General features: G+C 36.4%; 1 protein-coding gene across 1 annotated transcript in view; it reads left to right on the top strand.

The window, feature by feature from the left end:
- Positions 1 to 40: 40 nt before the first annotated feature.
- Positions 41 to 20,295, top strand: part of ATG4A (autophagy related 4A cysteine peptidase) — a 57,386-nt gene continuing 37,131 nt past the window's right edge. The window contains exon 1 of the mRNA XM_043570635.1: positions 41 to 143. Coding sequence (XP_043426570.1) covers positions 134 to 143 — 10 coding nt within the window. The 5' untranslated portion in view covers positions 41 to 133. The remainder of the gene's footprint in view (positions 144 to 20,295) is intronic.

The following is a 20,295-nucleotide window of genomic DNA, read 5'->3' on the forward strand; positions in this document are numbered from 1 at the left end:
ATTCCGGGAAGGGAGGCGCCTTTGCGGCGGTCGCCGGCTCTGCCCCTAGCAGTGCGGAACTACAAGTCCCAGGGTCCTTGCGGCCGCCGTAGTCAAGTGGCCGGTGGAATTGGCCCAGGATGACAGCTGGAGAATGGAGTCAGGTACGGGGAGCGGCTTCGTGTGGAACCGGGGTGGGTGGTCACTGTTGGGCCATTGAGTCGGCCCCGAGAAACGGGTACGGGGTCCTGGCAAGAGAGTTATGGGAGCCTGAAGGTCCTGTCCCACGGGGGCCCTGTGACTTGCAGTGGCAGGCGGAAGGGACAACAGTAGGAGCTGAGGACTACCTCCTGAGCTTGTGCGGATGGCTGTGGCTACCCTCCCCCTCTCTGCCGCCACCAAAGGAGTGGAAAGAAGTAGGGGTTAATTATTCTGACATATTGGCGGAGCGGCATCAGGGCAGAATTCTGTCACAGCAGTGATGGCATATGCCTCCATAGTAAGGTGATGTGCCAGGGTGATGCCAAAGGCAGGGTGTGACGCCGTAAGAGCCACTTGATATCTAATTGACCTCGGTGAGTCCATGGCCTGGTGACATCACAACTCGATGAGAGTCTTGATATTGTGGTATGGTGTTGGCCCTTTAGTGTCATGATAACAATGATGGCCTGGAGGCTTTGCTAGAAATATTAAGCTAATAGTGTTTCTATTTATGGAAATCCCAAATAGTGCCATAGCAGAAGAGATGCAAGGCTTATCCTTTATAGGCATATCCAGGAGGGCGTTATGCCAAAACTAGGTAATGATAAGAATACACTCAAGAAAGAGACTGATAATGTTTGTATGTATCCTGTTATAGTGTAGAGAAGGGCTTGGCAAACTTTATGTGAAGGGCCAGATAGTAAATATTTTAGGTGTTGCAGGCCAAAAGGCAAAATTGAGGATAATTTGTAGGCACGTATTTAACAAGACAGAAAACAAATTTCAACAAATGTTTATTGATGAAATCCAAAAATAAAATAATAGTTGAGTACTTGTTTTGTAATACAGGACTACTAATAAGAATAATGGAATTCTTTTTTGGGGGGATAACATTTGGTTTAATTGGGGATTACAGTCAATGTTCCCCATTTTAAGAATCATGTCAAATGTTCATCTGTTAATGCTGATCCGTAATGAGATTTTTTATTTCATCTTTGTAAACGTCTCTTCACATTGATAGGTACTGCCAAATACTGATATCAACCGACAAACATACCCTTGTTAACTTTTATTTGACTTTTTAAATTTCAGCATAGCTTTAGTTTTATAGAAAAGTTGCAAAGATAGAGCAGAATTCCTGTGTACCCTTCACCCAGTTTCCCTTACTGTTCCTTTCCTATTTTCAACAGCTTTATTGAAATATTTTTTACATAGAATAAAATTCACTCACTTCAAATGTACAATCAAATGATTTTTAGTAACTTTACTTAGTAGTGCAGCCATCCCCATAATCTGTTTTAGAACATTTTCACTCTCCCAATAAGATTGCCCTCATGCTTATTTATAGTTAATTCTTATTCCCACTCCCAGCCCCAGGTAACCACTGATCTACTTTCTGTCTCTATAAATTTTCCCTTTTTTGAGATTTCATCTAAATAAAATCATACAATATGTGGTCTTTCATGCCTGGCTTCTTTCACTGAGCATAATAGTTTTAAGGTTCATCCATATTGTAGAATGTATCGATACTTCATTGCTTTTTATTGCCAAACAGTATTCTACTTTATAGCTATGACACATTTTGTCTGTCTACTTACTAGTTAATAGTTTGTTTCCAGTTGTTGGCTATTATGACTAATGCTGCTAAGAACATTTGTGTGCAGGTCTCCCTGTAGACATATGTTTTCATTTCTTATTGGTAGATACCTAAGGGTGGAATTACTAGAACATGTGGCAAATTTACGTGTAACTTTTTAAGAAGCTGCAAAACTGTTTTCCAAAGCAGCAGCACTATTTTGTTTTTCCCCCAGCAATGAATGAGGGTTTTTGTTTCTCCAGATCCTCACCAACATTTGTTATTGTCTGCCTTTTTACTATAGCCATTCTAAATGGGTATGAAATGATAATTCATCTGGTTATAATTTGTATTTCCTTAACAACTAATGATGATGAACATCATTTTATGTGCTTCTGAGTCAGTTGTGTATCTTCTTTGGTGAAGTGTCTGTTCATATGTTTTTCCCACTTTTGAATTGAGTTATGATCTTTATTACCTTTTTATTGTTGAGTTGTAAGAATTGTTGATGTATTCTAAATACAAGTCCCTGCCAGATGGATGATACGTGGATATTTTCTTCTTGTCTATTGCTTGTCTTTTCATTTTCTTAATGGTGTCTTTTGAAGTGCAAAAATTTTGAATTTTGGTGAGGTCCAATTTATAATTTTTTCTTTTGTAGGCCATGCTTTTGGTGTTATGCATTTTAAAAAATGTACAATTTGATTATTATTAATGTAATTTAGAGTTGTGTTACCCTCACTGCAGTCTTAGCTAAAAGATTTCCATCCCCCCAGAAAGAAACTTTGTGCTCATTTTCAGTCACTCCCCATTTCTACCCCCTGCCTTAGGCAACCGATACTTTCTTTTTCTACGGATTTTCTTTTTCTGGATTTTCGCATGAGCAGAATGACACAATATGTGGTCTTTTGTGTCGGCCTTCTTTCACATAGCATGTTTTTGACATTTATCCAAATGTTAGTATTTATCAGTAACTTTGTTCCTTTTGTGGCTGAATAATATTCCATCGTATGGTTTTACAATATTTTATTTTTCGGTTCATCAGTTGATGAGAATTTGGGTGGTTTCTACCTTTTGTTTATTATGAATAATGCTTCCCTATGAACATTCGTGTGCACGTTTCTGTGCAGACATGTTTTCATTTCTCTTGATACATACCTACTTGTAGAATTGCTGGGCCACAAGGCAACTCTATTTAACTTTGTGAGGAACTACCAAACTGTTTTCTACCACCTCGGCACCATTTTACATTCCCACCAGCAATGCATGAGGCTTTCAGTTTCTCTGTATCTTTACCAACACTTGTTAATGTCTACCTTTTTTATTATAGCCATTCTAATGGGCGTGAAGTGGTATCTCATTGTGACTTTGTTGTTTTGACTTGTGAGAGCATGGGAAGTGTATAAAGCATGTGGACATTGCTTTTGACTCAAACAAGGTTAGTTGTTGAAATGACTTTCCTGCAGTGTAACTTTCAAAAAGAAGGCTGTTTGCCTTGTTATTTTAGATTGGATTGATTAAGGAACATTATCAAGTCTTCAGCAAAAGCTAATTTCCAGAGCCATTCAGTGTTTGATAATAGTGGTTGAGGGCAGTTTTCCCAGCAGTTAAAAAATGTAAAAATCATTACTACCTTGTTTACTATAGAAAAAAACACAAGTGGACTTCATTTGGCCTGCCAGATGCTAGTTTGCTGATGGGCTGATGTAGAGTAAAAGTGTCCTGTATGTAGTAGGTATTCAGTAAATGTTTATCTTGTTGATTACAGAAATACAGCAGGCTTGGTGTATGGTATTCACACAAGAGTGAATATAGTAACATTTTACCTTAATAATACATCAAGGAATTGTATTTGATTGCTAAAAACAGCTGGAAAAACAATTCGAAGTACCTCTCCTACTGAGTGACTTGTTTGGGTAATCTTTTATAGATGATGTGCTGTACTTTTATTTTATTTATTTTTATTTCTTTTTTTTTAATTTTGATGCAACATGGCAGTTAACTTTCAATTCTGAGTCCCTTAAGGCTAAGGGTAAGGTACCCCTTGGCTTTTTGAAAGCTGAAAGATAAACAGATGTATAAGGGAGAAGGTCCCTTTTGTCTCTGGCCCCAAGTTATGAAGGAACAATGTGGTAACTGTTTATCTATCAAGAGTCAAAGAGGCCCCTGTTGGGACTGACTCCCTTGCTGCTCTTATGATTGAATGTTTCCTATTGGCTTTTCTACTGGTCACCTAGATTGTAGGTCCTAAAACATGCCAAGTTCATCTTCTGGACTTAATAATGTTAAGGATAACTAACATTTATAGATCACTGGTGTCAGTTATTGGTCTTATCTCATTTAATCCTTCACAACAACCTTATGAGGTAGGTACTATTGTCTCTCCAGTCCCCGCCTATTTAAAACTGAGAATGCTGGTTCAGAGAATTGACGTAATCTAACATGCCTAAGGCCACACAATTTAGTAGAAGTTGGAGCTAAAGTTGAAATCCAGGACTATTCTACCCCAAAGCCCTAGCACTTAACCACTGCAACATACTGCTCAGTATTGCTAAAGATGAAATTATGTATTAATGAAAACTTCAGATGATGCAATACTAATTCCTGTAGCTCTTTGGGCTGTAACTCTACCTCTGATTGTAGGGAAATGACATGTTTTTCACACTCTAGAGCAACGCTGTTGTATAGAACTGTTTGTGATGATGGAAAAGTTCTGTATCTATGCTATTCTAGTTTGGTAGTGTTAACTTTAAAAGTGGCAGTGATTTTAACAGCAAATATAGGTTTGTTAAGGAATAGCAGAGAATCACAATTCAGGACATGCAAGCTACCGCAAAACCATAGGCAAGTCTGGAGAACAAAAGAGAGGAAGGCTCTTTTTGTAGAGGAAAAGGGGGGAGTTGGTAGGAGCTGTTCTAAGCAAAAAGTCCATTGGGGTAACCTGGGAGTTTGAAGTGTAGTGGCTTTTTACTGGTTGAATTGTGAGTCTCTCATTGGCTGGTCTGGTTCCACCCAAGGAGAAAATCGTTTTTCCTCCTGCTGGGATAGTAACGTATAGGTTTCTTTCTGATGGGAATACAAGATAGGTCTCTTCCTGTTGGGGGTCTGTGATTGACACACCTCCCCTTCTAGCCTCTTGATTACATTTTATTGATGTTTCCCTTTTTTAGTTTTCACAATCGCCACTATTCACATTGAACACTTGAAATGTGTCTAGGAACTAAAATTTAAACTTTATTTAATTTTAATTATTTTAAATTTAAACAGCTTCATGTGGCTAGTGGTTATCATTTTGGACAGTGCAGAGAGAGCTAATTTCCCCCCAGGTGCTCCTTTCTAATTAGAAAGGTGATAAGTATCACAAAATATTTTACTCAGTGCAAATATTCTTTTCATAGCATAACTGGAAATGAAAATATTCTATAGTGAAGCAAACCTGAGGATACCTTACACAGGGTGAATGTGAATCAATTAACCATATAATAGTCTCAGGGATATATTCTGGGTTAACCAGAATGAAACTCCTCCATCCCTACCACTTACTGGATAAAGTTTGAACAACCAGCATGAAGGTACTTCGCAATTCATTTTTCATTGTTTAAAGATGTAATTCGTTTATGTGGCTTATTGCAAACATAATTGACAGTTGCCTGATTTAAGAGGAGACGTTTTAATCTGTGGCTCTAATATTAAAAAAAAATTTAATGTTTATTTTTAAGAGATAAAGAGAGAGTGTGAGTGGGGCAGGGACAGAGAGAGAGGGAGACACAGAATCCGAAGCAGGCTCCAGGCTCTGAGCTGACAGCACAGAGCCTGATATGGGGCTCGAACCCACAGACTAGCAAAGTCATGACCTAGGCTGAAGTAGGACGTTTAACTGACTGAGCCACCCAGGTACCCCTAATATTTTTTAAACACGTTTTGATCTTACAGATAAATGTCTTTGGTGTTGCATGTCACTGGCCTATATAACCCTTCCCCATTTAAAATCTATCCCTTCAGGGGTGCCTGGGTGGCTTGGTCGGTTAAGCGTCCGACGTCAGCTCAGGTCATGATCTCACGGTCCGTAAGTTTGAGCCCCGCGTTGGGCTCTGTGCTGACAGCTCAGAGCCTGGAGCCTGTTTCAGATTCTGTGTCTCCCTCTCTCTCTGCCCCTCCCCTGTTCCTGCTCTGTCTCTCTCTGTCTCAAAAATAAATAAACATTAAAAAAAATTAAAATCTATCCCTTCATAAAACTGGCTGTTATAATAAAACATTTTATTTATTTGTTCCTTGGGTTTTAGCTTCCACTTTCTTCTTTCTGAGTTATTTGCCTTCTAAGTGGTTTCTTTTAACTTTTTATTATCAATAATAAAAGACTCACAAGTTGTAAAAATAGTACAAAAAGTCTCCATATATTCTTCTTCCAGTTTACCCCAGACATTTTATATAATCATAATACAATATGAAAAGCAGGAAATTGACACTGGAATGATGTGTGTGCACAGTCTTGTGTTACTTTATCACATGAGTGGATTTGCGTAACCATCACAGCAATCAAGATACAGAAATATTCCATCACTAGAAAGCTACCCTTTTATGGTCACACCTACCACTAACTGCCATTGTCTGTACCCCTGACAAATATTAATTTGTTCTCTCTCTGTATAATTTTGTCATTTTTTGAATTTTATACAAATGAAATCATAAAATATGTAACTTTTCCAATTTTTTTTTACTTCATAAAAATGACCTTCAGATCCACCCAAGTTGATAGGTATATCTATAGTTTGTTTTTTTTATTGCTGAGAAGTACTCCATGCTTTGGATATACCAAAATTAGGGTTAGGTTGAACCCTTCTACTATTGAGGGACATTTTGGTTTCCAGTTTGGGGCTACTATAAATAAAATTGTTATGAACACTTGAGTATAGGATTTTGTTTGGACCTAAATTTTCATTTCTGTGATATAAATGCCCAGCAGAGCAATTGCTGGGTCATATGGTAAGTATATGTTTAGTTTTTAAAGAAACTGACAGACTTTTTCCAGAGTGGCTATGCCATTTTGCATTCCTATCACCAGCGTATGAGAGTTCCAGTTTCTCTGCATCCTTGCCAGTACTGGTATTGTCATTGTTTTATTTGAGCCATTCTGATAGGTGCATAGTGCTTGATACCTTATGATTTTATTTGAATGTTTCTAATGGCTAATGATAGTGAACATTTTTTGTGTGTTTGCCATCCCTGTATCTTCTTCCATGAAATGTTTCTTCATGTACTTTGCCCATTTTCTAAATGCATTGTTTGTTTTTTTTTAACTGTTGAGTTTTGAGAGTTCTTTATATAGTTTAGATACAATGCTTGGTCATATGTGTAATTTGCAAGTAGCAGTCTGTGGCTTGTCTTTTCATCTTATGAATAGGATTTTTCACAGAGCAAGAACGTAATTGTGGTGAAGTCCAATTCATCGATTTTTTTTCTTTTATGGATTATGCTTTTGTTGTTATGTATAACAATTAAGCCCTGGATCTCAAAGATTTTACCTAGGTTTTTTTCTAAAAGATTTATAGTTACATTTTACATTTGAAGTCCATGATCCATTTTTTTGTAATTTTTGTATATAGTGTGAGGTTTGAGTTGAGATTAAATTTTTTTTAATGTTTATTTTTGAGAGAGAGAGCACGTGCGCGCGAGCAAGGGAGGGCAGAGAAAGACGGAGACCAAGGATTTAAAGTGGGCTCTGTGCTGACAGCAGAGAGCCCAATGTGGGGCTTGAGCTCTCAACCACAAGATCATGACTTGAATTGAAGTTGGATACTTAACCGACTGGGCCACCCAGGTGCCCTGAGATTAACATTTTAAACTATGGCTATCCAATTGTTTCAGTTTCATTGAATTGCTTTTGTACCATGGTAAAAAAAAAAAAAAAAAAAGTGAGTATGCTGAATTCGAATAGGCCTATTTCTGGGTTTTCTGTTCTGATTCATGTGTCTGTTTATGTGTCTGTCACTCTGCCGTACTCCAAAATCTTCATTACTATAGCTCTATAATACATTTAAAAGTCGGGTAGAGTGATTCCTCCTCCTTTATTATTTTTTCAATATCGTTTGTTTCTTTTCCTGTTCCTATACATTTTAGAATAATCTCTCCTATATCTAAAAAATATTTTTGCTAGGATGTTGATAGGAATTATATTTGACCTGTATATCAGTTTGGGGAGAATTGACATCTTTACTATGTTGACCCTTCCAATCCGTGAACGGTGAATATGTCTCCATTTATTTAGATTTTCTTTCATTTCTTTTATCAGCATTGTGTCATTTTTAGCATTGTGTAGTTTTCAGCATACAAGTCCTGTACATAGTTTTTGAGAATTATTACTATTTCATTTATTTGAGTGACTCCTAATGGTATTGTATTTTTAATTTTGGTTTCCATGTGTCCATTGCTAGTAATGCAAATGATTTTTGTATGACGAGCTTGTACCCTGCATTGTTGCTGAATTTCCTGACTACGTTCTAGGAGGTTGTTTTTATTTATTTGTTTATTTGTTTTGGTAGATTTCTTAGGATTTTCTTTGTAGACTATCTTGTCATCTGCAAATAGGGACAATGATGTTGCTTCCCTTTTACTCTATAGGCGTTTTATTTATTTATTTTTCTTCCCATATTGTTCTGTCTAGGACTTCCAGTATTGTGTTGAATAGCAGTGGTGAGTGCTTGCCTTGTTTCCAATCTTAAGGAAGAAGTGGTTAGTCTCTCAGCATTAAGTATGATGTTAGCCGTAGGGTTTTTGTTTTTGTTTTTGTTTTTTTGGTAGATATTCTTTTTAAAGTTGAGGCGATTCCTTTTCAGTTACTAGTTTTCTGAGGATTTTTATCATGAATGAGTGTTGAATTTTGTTAAACAGCCTCTTCTGTATCAGTTGATATGACCATATTATTTTTCTTATTTAGTCTTAATATGGTGGATTACACGGATTGATTTTCAAATACTGAACCAGCTTTGTATCCCTAGAATAAACCCACATGGTCATATAGTGTATAAATTTGTTTATATAGTGCTGAATTCTATTTGCCAATACTTTGGTAAGGATTTGTGTGTGTGAATTCATGAATGATATTGGCTTGTTATTTAATTTTTTGTGCTGACTTTGTCTGATTTTAGTACCAATGAAATGTTGGCCTTATAAGAGTTGGGAAGCATTCACTCTTCTATTTTCTGGAAGAGATTGTGTAACATCAGTATTAATTCTCCTCTAAGTGGTTGGTGGAATTCTCCAGTGTAACCATTTGGACCCAGAGATTTCTTTTTTTGGAGTTTTAAAAGTGCAGATTCAATTTCCGTAATAGTTATAGGGCTACTCAAATGATCTATTTCATATTGGGTGAGTATGTGTTTACACTTTTCAAGACATTGGTCCCGTCTACCTAAATTGTAAATGTATATGTGTGAATTTGTTTGTAGTATTCCCTTATTATCTTTTTGGAGTTTGCAGAGTCTCCAGTGATATCCCCTGTCTCATTCTGATATGAATTTGTGTCTTCTTTCTTTTTTAATTTATCACTCTTGCTAGGAGTTTATTTTATTGATCTTTTCAAAGAATCAGCTCTTTTATTTCATTGATTTTCTGTACAGATTTCTAAATTTTTTTTAACATTTATTTATATTTGAGAGACAAAGAGAGACAGAGCATGAGCGGAGGAGGGGCAGAGAGAGAGAAGGAGACACAGAATCTGAAGCAGGCTGCAGGCTCAGAGCAAGCTGTCAGCACAGAGCCTGATGCGGGGCTCGAACCCACAAACTGTGAGATCATGACCTGAGCTGAAGTCGGATGCTCAACCGACTGAGCCACCCAGGCGCCCCTGTACTGATTTCTAGTTTTAAATCTTATCAATTTCTGCTCTTATCTGTTATTTCCTTTTACTTCCGTTGGGTTTATTTTGCACTTCTTTTTGAGGTAGGAAATTATATTTTTTAATTTGAGGCTTTTCCTCCTTTCTAAGGCAAACATTTAGTGCTATAAATTTCCCACTCAGCGGTGGTTTTAGCTGCACATGTCACATATTTTTATTGTGGTAAAAAATGTATAATATGAGATCCAACCTCTTAACAAATTTTTAAGTGTACATTACAATATTGTTAACTATAGGTATGATGTTGTATGGAAGATCTTTAGAACTTTTTAATCTTGCATGACTGAAACTCTATACCCATTGAACAGCAACCCCCACCCCCGTTTCCCCCTTCGCACAACCCCTGGAACCAACCCCTGGAAACCACTGTTCTACTTTCTGTTTCTTTGAGTTTGACTACTTTAGGTACCTATGTAAATGGAATGAGGCAGTGTTTGATGATCTTCTGTGACTGGTTTATTATACTTAGCACATTATCCTCAAGGTTCATCCAAGTTGTAGCATGTGACAGGATTTCTATTTATATAGTAGACTAATATTCTCTTGTATGTATACACCACATTTAAAAAAAAATCCATTCATCCATTGAAGGACATTTAGGTTATTTCTACCTATTGGCTATTGTGGATAATGCTTCAATGAACATGGCAGTGCAAATGTCTTTTCAAGATTCTGATCTTAGTTCTTTTGGATAAATACCCAGAAATGGGATTGCTGGATCATATGGTAGTTTCATTTTAAATTTTTTGAGGAACTGCCATAGGGTTTTACATAATGGCCATTCCATTTGTTCATTCCGACCAACAGTGCACAAGGCTTCCAGTTTCTCCACATTTTCACCACTACTAGTTATTTTTTTTATATAATAGTCATCCTAATAAGTATGAGGTGATTTTGCATTGTGGTTTTGATTTGCATTTCCCTGACAATTAGCAATGTGGTTTTCATTTGCATTTTGCTGACAATTAGCAATGTATAGTATCTTTTCATATGCCTGTTAGCTATTTGTATGTCTTCTATGGAAAAATGTCTATCCAAATCCTTTGCTTAATGTTAAATAAAGTTATTTGGGTGTTTTTGTTTTTGCTATTGAGTTGTAGCCGTTCCTTACATATTTTGGATATTAACCACTTATCAGATACATGGTTTGAATATATTTTCTCCTATCCCATAGATTGCCTTTTCATTCTGTTGATTTTTTTTTTCTGAATAGAAGCTTTTAAGTTTGGTGTAGTCCCACCCGTCTGTTTTTGTGTTGGTTAACTGTGCCTTTTTTTTTTTTAGTGTCATATTCAAAAAGTTATTGCCAAGACTAATGTCACGAAGCTTTTGCCCTGCTTTCTTTGAGGCATTTTATAGTTTTAGACCTTATGTTGAAGTCTTTAATTTTGAGTTGATTTTTGTGTATGGTGTAAGATAAGGGCCTGATTTTTCTTTTGCATATGAATGTTGTTTTCCCAACATTGTTTGTTGAAGAGACTATCCTTTCTTCATTGTGTACTCTTGGCATGCTTGTCAAAGAACATTTGGCCATATATGTGTGAGTTTATTTCCGGGCACTATGTTCTATTTCATTGGTCTATGTGTCTATCTTTATGCCGGTACGATACTGTTTTGATTGCTGTAAACTTTAACATATTTTGAAATTAGGAAATGTGTGGCCTGTAGCTTTGTTTTACTTCCTCAAGTGTCTTTTGTCTATTGAGGTCCTTTGTGGTTTCAAATGAATTTTAGCATTATTTTTTCTATTTCTGTAAAAATGCCACCGGGATTTTGATAGGGATCACATTCAATGTGTAGATTGATTTGGATAGTGTGGACATTTGCACAGTATTGTCTTCTAATCCATGAACATGGGATGTCTTGCAATTTATTTGTGCCTTTAAATTCCTTTCAGCAGTGTTTTGTCATTTACAGTGTACATGTCTGTCACCTCCTTGGTTAAATATATTCCTAAGTATTTTATTATTTTTGATGCTATTTTAATGGAAACATTTTCTAAATTTTTTCCAGATAGTTCATTGTTATTATATGGAAATATAACTGATTTTGTGTATGTTCATTTTTTATCCTGAAAAAACTTAATATTTAGAGTGTATGCTAAATTCACTTATTAGTTCTAACAATTTTTGTGGAGTCTTTAGGATTTTTACATGTAAGGTTATGTCATGTACAAAAAAAGCTAATTTTATTTCTTCTTTTCTGATTTAAATGTCTATTTATTTATTTATTTATTTGCCTAATTGCTCTGGCCAGGACTTCTAGTACCAGAGTGAGTAAAAGTGGTGACAGTGGGAATCCTTATTTTGTTCCTGATCTTAGGAGAAAAGCTTTCAGTTTTCCACCATTGGTATCATGTTATCTATGGACTTTCTATATATAACCTTTATTATTTTGAGGTAATGGCCTTTTATCCTTAGTTTTTTAAATTTAGAATACTCAACGTTTCACCATGAAAGGGTATTGAATTTTGTCAAATGCTTTTTCTGAATCTGTTGAGATAATCATGTGATCTCCCCCTTCATTCTGTGGATGTGGTGTATCACACTGATTGATTTGCATATGTTGAGTCATCCTTGCATCCCAGGACAAATCCTACTTGGTTGTGGTGTATGATTTTTTTATGTTTTTTTAAATTTTATTTTTGAGAGAGAGAGAGACAAAGTATGAGCAGGGGAGGGGCAGGGAGAGAGGGGGATACAGAATCCGAAGCATGCTCCAGGCTCTGAGTTGTCAACACAGAGCCCAATGCAGGGCTCGAACTCACATACTGTGAGATCATGACCTGAACTGAAGTTAGATGCTTAACCGACTGAGCCACCCAGGCACCCTGGTGTATGATTTTTTTTTAATATGCTGTTGAAATTAGTTTGCTCATATTTTTGAAGTTTTTGCATCTATATTCATTAGGGATGTTGGCCTGCAATTTTCATTTCTTCTAGTGTCTTTTTCTGGTTTTGGCATCAGGGTAGGGCCAGCCTCACAAAATGAGTTTGGAAGTATTCCCTCCTTTTCAGTCTTTTGAAAGAGTTTAAGAAAAATTGGCTTCTGAAATTACTTTTAAAAAGAATAAAGTTAATTAAAAGAATGAACTTAAAGTTAATTCTTTAAAAGAAGTTAATTCTTTTTAAAATGTTTGATAGAATTCACCAGTGATTCCATCTGGACCTAGACTTTTTTGTTGGTGGTGGTGGTGGTGGTGGTGGGAGTTTTTTTTTTTTTTTTTTTTTTTGATTACTGATTCAATCTCCTTACTAGTTATACTTCTGTTCAGATTTTCTGTTTCTTCATGATTCACTATTGATAAGTCATATGTATTGAGGAATTTAACCATTTCTTCTAGTTTGTCCATTTTGTTGGCTTATAATTGTTTGTAGTAGTTTCTTATAGACCTTTTAATTTCTGTGCCATTGGTTGTGATATCTCCTTTCATATCTGATTTTATTTATCTGGGTATTCTCTTTTCTTACCTATTGTAGCTAAAGATATGTCAATTTTGTTGGTCTTTTTATTTTATTTATTTCTTTTTAAAAATTTATTCAGGGGCGCCTGGGTGGCGCAGTCGGTTAAGCATCCGACTTCAGCCAGGTCACGATCTCGCGGTCCGTGAGTTCGAGCCCCGCGTCAGGCTCTGGGCTGATGGCTCGGAGCCTGGAGCCTGCTTCCGATTCTGTGTCTCCCTCTCTCTCTGCCCCTCCCCCATTCATGCTCTGTCTCTCTCTGTCCCAAAATAAATAAACATTGAAAAAAAAATTAAAAAAAAATTTATTCATTTATTTTGAGAGACAGCAGCATGAGTGGGGGAGGGGTAGAGAGAGGGAGAAAGAGAATCCCAAGCAGGTTCGGTGATGTCAGCATATGGAGCCTGATGTGGGCCTTGGATCTCACGAACTGTGAGATAATGACCTGAGCCAAAATCAAAAGTCAGATGCTTAACCAACTGAACCACCCAGGTGCCCCTTGTTGATCGTTTTTAAAAAACCACCTATTAGTAATTAATAAACATCTGGCCAGACTCACCAAAAAATAAAAAAATAAATAAAATAAGGGAGGGAGGGAGGGAGGGAGAGAGAGAGAGAAAGGACTCAAACAAAATCACAAACCAAAGAGGAGAAATAGCAACCAACACCACAGAAACACAAACAATTTTAAGAGAATGTTATGAAAAACTATATGCCAACAATTTAGGCAACCTAGAAAAATGGATGAATTCCTAGAAACATGTAACCTAAAAAAACTGAAGCAGGAAGAAATAGAAAATTTGAACAGATTGATTACCAGCAAGGAGATTGAATCAGGAATCAAAAAACTCCCAACAAACAAAATCTAGGTCCAGACAGCTTCACAGGCAAATTCTACCAAACATTTAAAGAAGAGTTAATACCTATACTTCTCAAACTATTCTAAAAAATGAAAGAGGAAGGAAAACTTCCAAATTCATTCTATGAGGACAGTATCACCCTGATACCAAAACCAGATAAAAATACCACACACACACAAAAAGAGAGAACTACAGGCCAATATCTCTGATGAACATAGATGCAAAAATCCTCAACAAGATACTAGCAAACTGAATCCAACAATACATTAAAAAAATCATTCACCATGATCAAGTGGGATTTATTCCTGGGATGGAAGTCCAGTTCAGTATTCACAAATCAATCAACAGGACACATCACATGAATAAGAGAAAGGATAAAAACCATATGATTATTTCAGTAGATGCAGAAAAAGCATTGCACAAAGTACAATGTATACTCATGTCTAAAAGCCAAAACAAGCTTGAAAAAGCAAAGCAAAGCTGGAAGCATCACAATTCTGGACTTCAAGTTATATTACACAAAGCTGTAGCCATCAAGACAGTATGGAATTGGCCAAAATAGACACATAGATCAATGGAACAGAATTAAAAAAAACAGAAATAAACCCACAATTATATGATCAATTAATCTTTGACAAAGCAGGAAAGAATATCCAATGGGAAAAAGATAGTTTCTTCAATAAATGGTATTGGGAAAACTGGTCTGCTAACATGCAAAAGAATGAAAATAGATCACTTTCTTACAACATACACAAAAATAAACTCAAAATGGATTGAAGACCTAAATTTGAGACCTGAAACCATAAAAGTCATAGAAGAGAGCACAGGCAGTAATGTCTCTGACATCAGCCATAATAATGTTTTTCTACATATGTCTCCTGAGGCAAGGGAAATAAAAGTAAAAATAAATTTTGGGGACTACATCAGAATAAAATGCTTCTGCACAGCAAAAGAAACAATAAACAAAACTAGAAGGCAACCTACTGAATATTTACGAATGACACATCCAATAAAGGGTTAGTATACAAAAAAATTAAGAACTTATACAACTCAACACTTCCCAAATAATCCAATTTAAAAAGGAGAAGACATGAACAGATATTTCTCCAAATAAGATCTACAGATGGCCAACAGACACATGAAAAATGTTCAGCATTGCTTGTCATCAGGGAAATGCAGATCAAAACCATGATGAGGGGTGTCTGGGTGGCTCAATCGGTTAAGTGTCTGACTTCAGCTCAGGTCATGATCTCACAGCCTGGGGATTCTAGCCCCGCGTTGGACTCTGTGCTGACAGCTCAGAGCCTGACTCCTGATTCAGATTCTCTCTCTCTCTCTCTCTGCCCTTCATCTGCTCACACTCTGTCTCTCTCTCAAAAATAAATGAAGATTAAAAGTTTAAAAAAGAAAACATAATGAGATATCACCTCAAACCTGTCAGAATGGTTAAAATCAAAAACACAAGAAACAACAAGTGTTAGGATGCAAAGAAAGGGGAACCCTTGTGCACTGTTGGTGGGAATGCAAACTGGTGCAGCCACTCTGGAAAAGAGCATGCAGTTTCCTCAAAAAGTTAAAAATAGAACTACCCTATGATCCAGTAGTAAACTACTGTGTATTTACCCAAAAAATACAAAAACACTAATTCAAAGAGATATACACACCCTTATGTGTCTAGCAACATTATTTATAATAGCCAAGATATCGAAGCAGCCCAAGCGTCCATCAGTAGATGAATGGATAAAGAAGTGATGCACACACACACACACACACACACACACACCACACACACTGGAATATTCAGCCATAAAAAAGAATGAAATCTTGCCATTTGCAGCATCATGGATGGAGCTACAGAGTATAATGTGAAATAAGTCAAAAAGACAAATACTATATGATTTCATTCATATGTGGAATTTAAGAAACAAAGCAAAGGAGCAATGGGAGAAAAAAAAGAGAGAGAGAGACAAACCAAAAAAATAGACTCTTAACTCTAGAGAACACACTGATGGTTACCAGAGAGGAAGTGGGTGGGTGGATAGGTGAAATAGGTAATGGGAATCAAAGAGGGCACTTGTGATGACTACTGGATGATGTATGGAATTGTTGTACAATTGAAGCTAATAAACTAATATAACACTATGTGTTAACTATACTGGAATTAAAATAAAAACTTAATAAAAATTTTTTTCTTGGGTGATTTAATTAAATGTATTATCTCACTGTTGGTTTCTGTTGATGGTCTTTTCTCACTCAACTTGAGATGTTCCTGACTTTTTGTATGATGAGTGATTTTCGTTGTATACTGGACATTTCAAGTATTATGCTATGAGACTCTGGATCTTATTTAAATCTTCTGTTTTAGCAGGTCTCTTCTGAGACTGCTCTGATGAGGGAATGGGGGCATGACTTCATTATTGCCAGATGGGAGTGGGAGTCAAGGTTTCCCACTTACCATTCATTGATACTGGGGTAGGAATAGGGGCATCTCATTATTACTGGGCAGGGGTAAAATTTCAGGCTCTCCCTAGGCTTCTGCTGACAGAACCCTGGCTTGGAGAGAGAAGAACATCTTGCTATTGCTTATGGGCTCTTTTACTGTCATGTTCTGGGGGCTTCGTTACTGGCTAGCAGGGATGAAAGTTCCAGATACCCACTAAGCCTTTTCTGAAACTACCTCAGAGAGAGGGGGAGGAGGGTGTGTGACTCTTTACTGCCAGATGAAGGTGGAAGTCTAGGCTCTGCACTTGGTCTTTGCTGATGGGTGTGGAGTAGGGCCACGGTTTTTCCTGTGGCATTTGGCTAAAGTAAAGAAGTTATTGTCTAAAAGATTTCTGTCTTGCTAGGCTACCACTTTCTGTTCCTTTGGCTAGAGCTTTTCTGGGGTCTATTTTTGTCTGCAGCCATTGGTATTTCTGGGTTGCTGGCTTCTCCATCACTGGGTCCAGGATGTATTACTCAAAAACAAAACCCAGAGAACTTACTTAGGTCTTGAGGTCCCTAGCCAGACTGTCTTCTCTCTACCTTTCAGAGTTATATAATATACAAAATATTATATGATATAAATATATGTATATATATAATAATGTCCACTGTTTTTATATATTATGTATACACATATATAAAATGTCCAGTGTTTTTTTCAGCCATATTTATTGGAAAAAGTAAAAAAAAGTATGTTTATTCTATCTTTTCTTGGAATCAGAAGATGTATAAGTGGTTACTTAAAGAAACCATGAATACTGTTAGTGATAGCCTTTTTCCCTGTAAAAATCTAGTTAAGAATGGATAAAATTTCTCTGACTCCTACCCCCATGGTATACCACTTTTTAATTTTAGCTATTTTTACACTGTGGTAAAGGGCACATGAGAAAAATATTACTATCTTGAATAATTTTAAGTGTATAGTTTAGAAGTATTAAATATACTCACATTATCATGAAATAGACCTCTAGAACTTTTTCATGTTGAAAATCTGAAACTCTATACCTACTAAACAGCAACTTCCTTTTTTTTCTAGTCCCTAGAAATCACCATTCTACTTTCTGTTTCTATAAATGTGACCAGTTTAGATATCTTATATAAAGTGGAATGATACAGTATCATTGTATCATTTGTCCTTCTTTGACTGGCCTTGAGTGTAATGTCCTCAACATTCATCCATTTTGTAGCATATGTCATATTTCCTTCCTTTTTAAGGCAGAATAACATTTTAGTGTGTGTGTGTGTGTGTGCGTGCGTGTGTTTATTCCTTCATCCTCTGATGGACATTTGGATTGCTTCTACCTTTTGGCTACTGGGAATAATGCCGCTATGGAAATGGGTGTTCAAATGTCTCTTCGAGACCCTGATTTCAATTCTTTTAAATATATATTCAGAAATGGAATTTCTGGATCATAAGGCAGTTCTATTTTTAATTTTTTGAGGAACCTCCAATATTGCTTTCCAATGTGGTTGCACCATTTTACAATCCTTCCAACAATGTGCAAGGCTTCTAGTTTCTCTATATGCTTGGTAACACTTGTTATTTTCTGTAGCCATCCTAATGGGTATGAGGTGATAGCTCATTGAAGTTTTGCTTTACACTTCTCTGATGATTAGCGATGTTGAACATTTTTGATATGCTTGTTGGTCATTTATGTATCATCTGTCTATTCAAGTCCTTTGTCCATTTAAAAAAATAAGATCATTTGATTTTTGTCTTTGAATTGTAAGAGTTCATTATATGTTCTAGATATGAATCCCTTAACGGATGTATTATTTGCAAATATTTTCTCTCATTCCATAGGTTGCCTTTTCAACGTGATGTACTTTTAATGCACAAAAGTTTTGAAGTTTGCTGCAGTCCCGTTTGTCTATTTTTGCTTTTCTTACTTGTCCTTTTGGTGTCATATCCAAGAAATCATTGCCATGTCCAATGTCATGAACCTTTTCCTCTATGGTTTCTTCTAGGCATTTTATACTTTTAGATCTTGTGTTTAGGTTTTTAATTCATTTTAAATTAATTTCTGTATATGGTGTACGATAAGGGTCCAACTTCATTCTTTTGCATGTGGATGCCCAGTTTTCCCAATACCATTTGTTGAAGAGACTGTCTTTTTCTCATTGAGTTGTCACCCTTGTCCAAGACCATTCGACCATATATATACACAACGGTTTATTTCCCAGCTCTCTAGTGTATTCTGTTAGTCTATTTGTTTGTCTTGATGCCAGTATCATACTGTTTTGATTACTGTAGCTTTGAAATATATTTTGAAAGTGTGAGTCTTCCAACTTTGTTTTCTTAAAAAATTGTTTTGGCTATTTAGACTTCCTTGAGATTCCTTATGAATTTATCTAGTTCTGAAAAAAAATCCATTGGGACTTTGAGGGATTGTGTTGACTCCATAAATTGTTTTGGGTAGTATGGATATCTTAACAACATTAAGTCTTTCCATCCATGAATGCAGGTGTCTTTCCATTTATTTGTGCCATCTTTAATTTCTTTCAGTAATGTTTTGTAGTTTCCCATTGGCACACTTCTGTTTACTAAATAAAAGTAGGCTATCAAATAAAATACTTTGATAAACCCTGCTTTTCCAGTAATTTCAGAGTGCAGAAATATGGATGGGGTGCCATCCATTGTTCCCACAAATTATTTGCTGCTTGGCAGAATTGCTGCCTATACCGGGAGCTCTGCTTATTCAGACATGGAAGACTTAGTTAGTGTGTACCTGTGGTGCAATAGAAAGGGGGACAGGATCTGCATCCCATCTTTGTCTTTATTCACTATCATTATATTTCCCTTTAAACTAGTCCTGTTTAGTGACTCTAAACTGGAGGCCCTGGCACAATTGCTTAAGGGTGGCAATAGAGAAAGCTACAACCAGGCTTTGGATGGAGAGAGACTTCAAAGCAAACCCAACCCTGAGCCCTGCCTCCTCCATGAAGCCTTGTTTAATTATGCTATCGCATGCTTATCTCCTTTCTCTGACGTCCCAATAACACTTGTGTCTATTACACAACCAGCCTTCATCTCATCTTACTAAGACCTCAGTTACCTAACTCTTTCTGGAGAAAAGGCATTTTTAGTAACCTGTTTTCAAAAATGGCTCATGATTTCCTCTGTTTGAGCACCATAAGCTTTTAACATTCTGTCTTGAATAGAATTCTCCAAAAAGAGAAAAAGAACTACCTAGAGACAATTTAGTCCTCTGATTTCTTATACAGCATTTATAGGCATAATTTAATTAATTAAGGATCATTGTTATGACTATCAATTATTGCTTGCTATAATACAGTGGTATTCTAAGGCCTATTGAAATGTGATTTAATGTTTGTTCCCCACACTTAATGGTCCCAGGCCATTTAGTCTGTGTGTGTGTGTGTGTGTTTGTGTGTGTGTGTGTTAATCCATATTAGTTTTTTATTATATTCTGTCTGTTTTCTTGTCAGTTGGCCCTTCTTGTTGCTGTCAATCTACTTTTGTAAAATTAGGTTTTATTCCCTAGCTCAGAAGGCTCAAGAAAAATTTCTTAACTGGGACTTGATGCCTGAAGGGAGTGCTTTTCAAGGCTCTTGAAAGTTTCCAGATTTACCTTCTGTAGTCTATTTTGTTTGTTTATTGGTAGGTTTGTTCTAGTTTGGAGAACTTAACTGTGGGACTAAGAACAAAATCTCTAGGAACAGGAACCACTGGGGTCCTTGAAACCAAAATCACCCTAATATTTCCTTCTGTCAAGCCTCTCTCACTCACACTGCATGACTCTCCAGACATTTCCTGCCCCATCAGCTGGAAAGAATAGTTGGTGACAGGAAGCATTTTGAGGCAACTCTGGCCTATAT

This window comes from Prionailurus bengalensis, chromosome X (genome assembly GCF_016509475.1).
Source record: "Prionailurus bengalensis isolate Pbe53 chromosome X, Fcat_Pben_1.1_paternal_pri, whole genome shotgun sequence".
Lineage (NCBI taxonomy): Eukaryota > Metazoa > Chordata > Mammalia > Carnivora > Felidae > Prionailurus > Prionailurus bengalensis.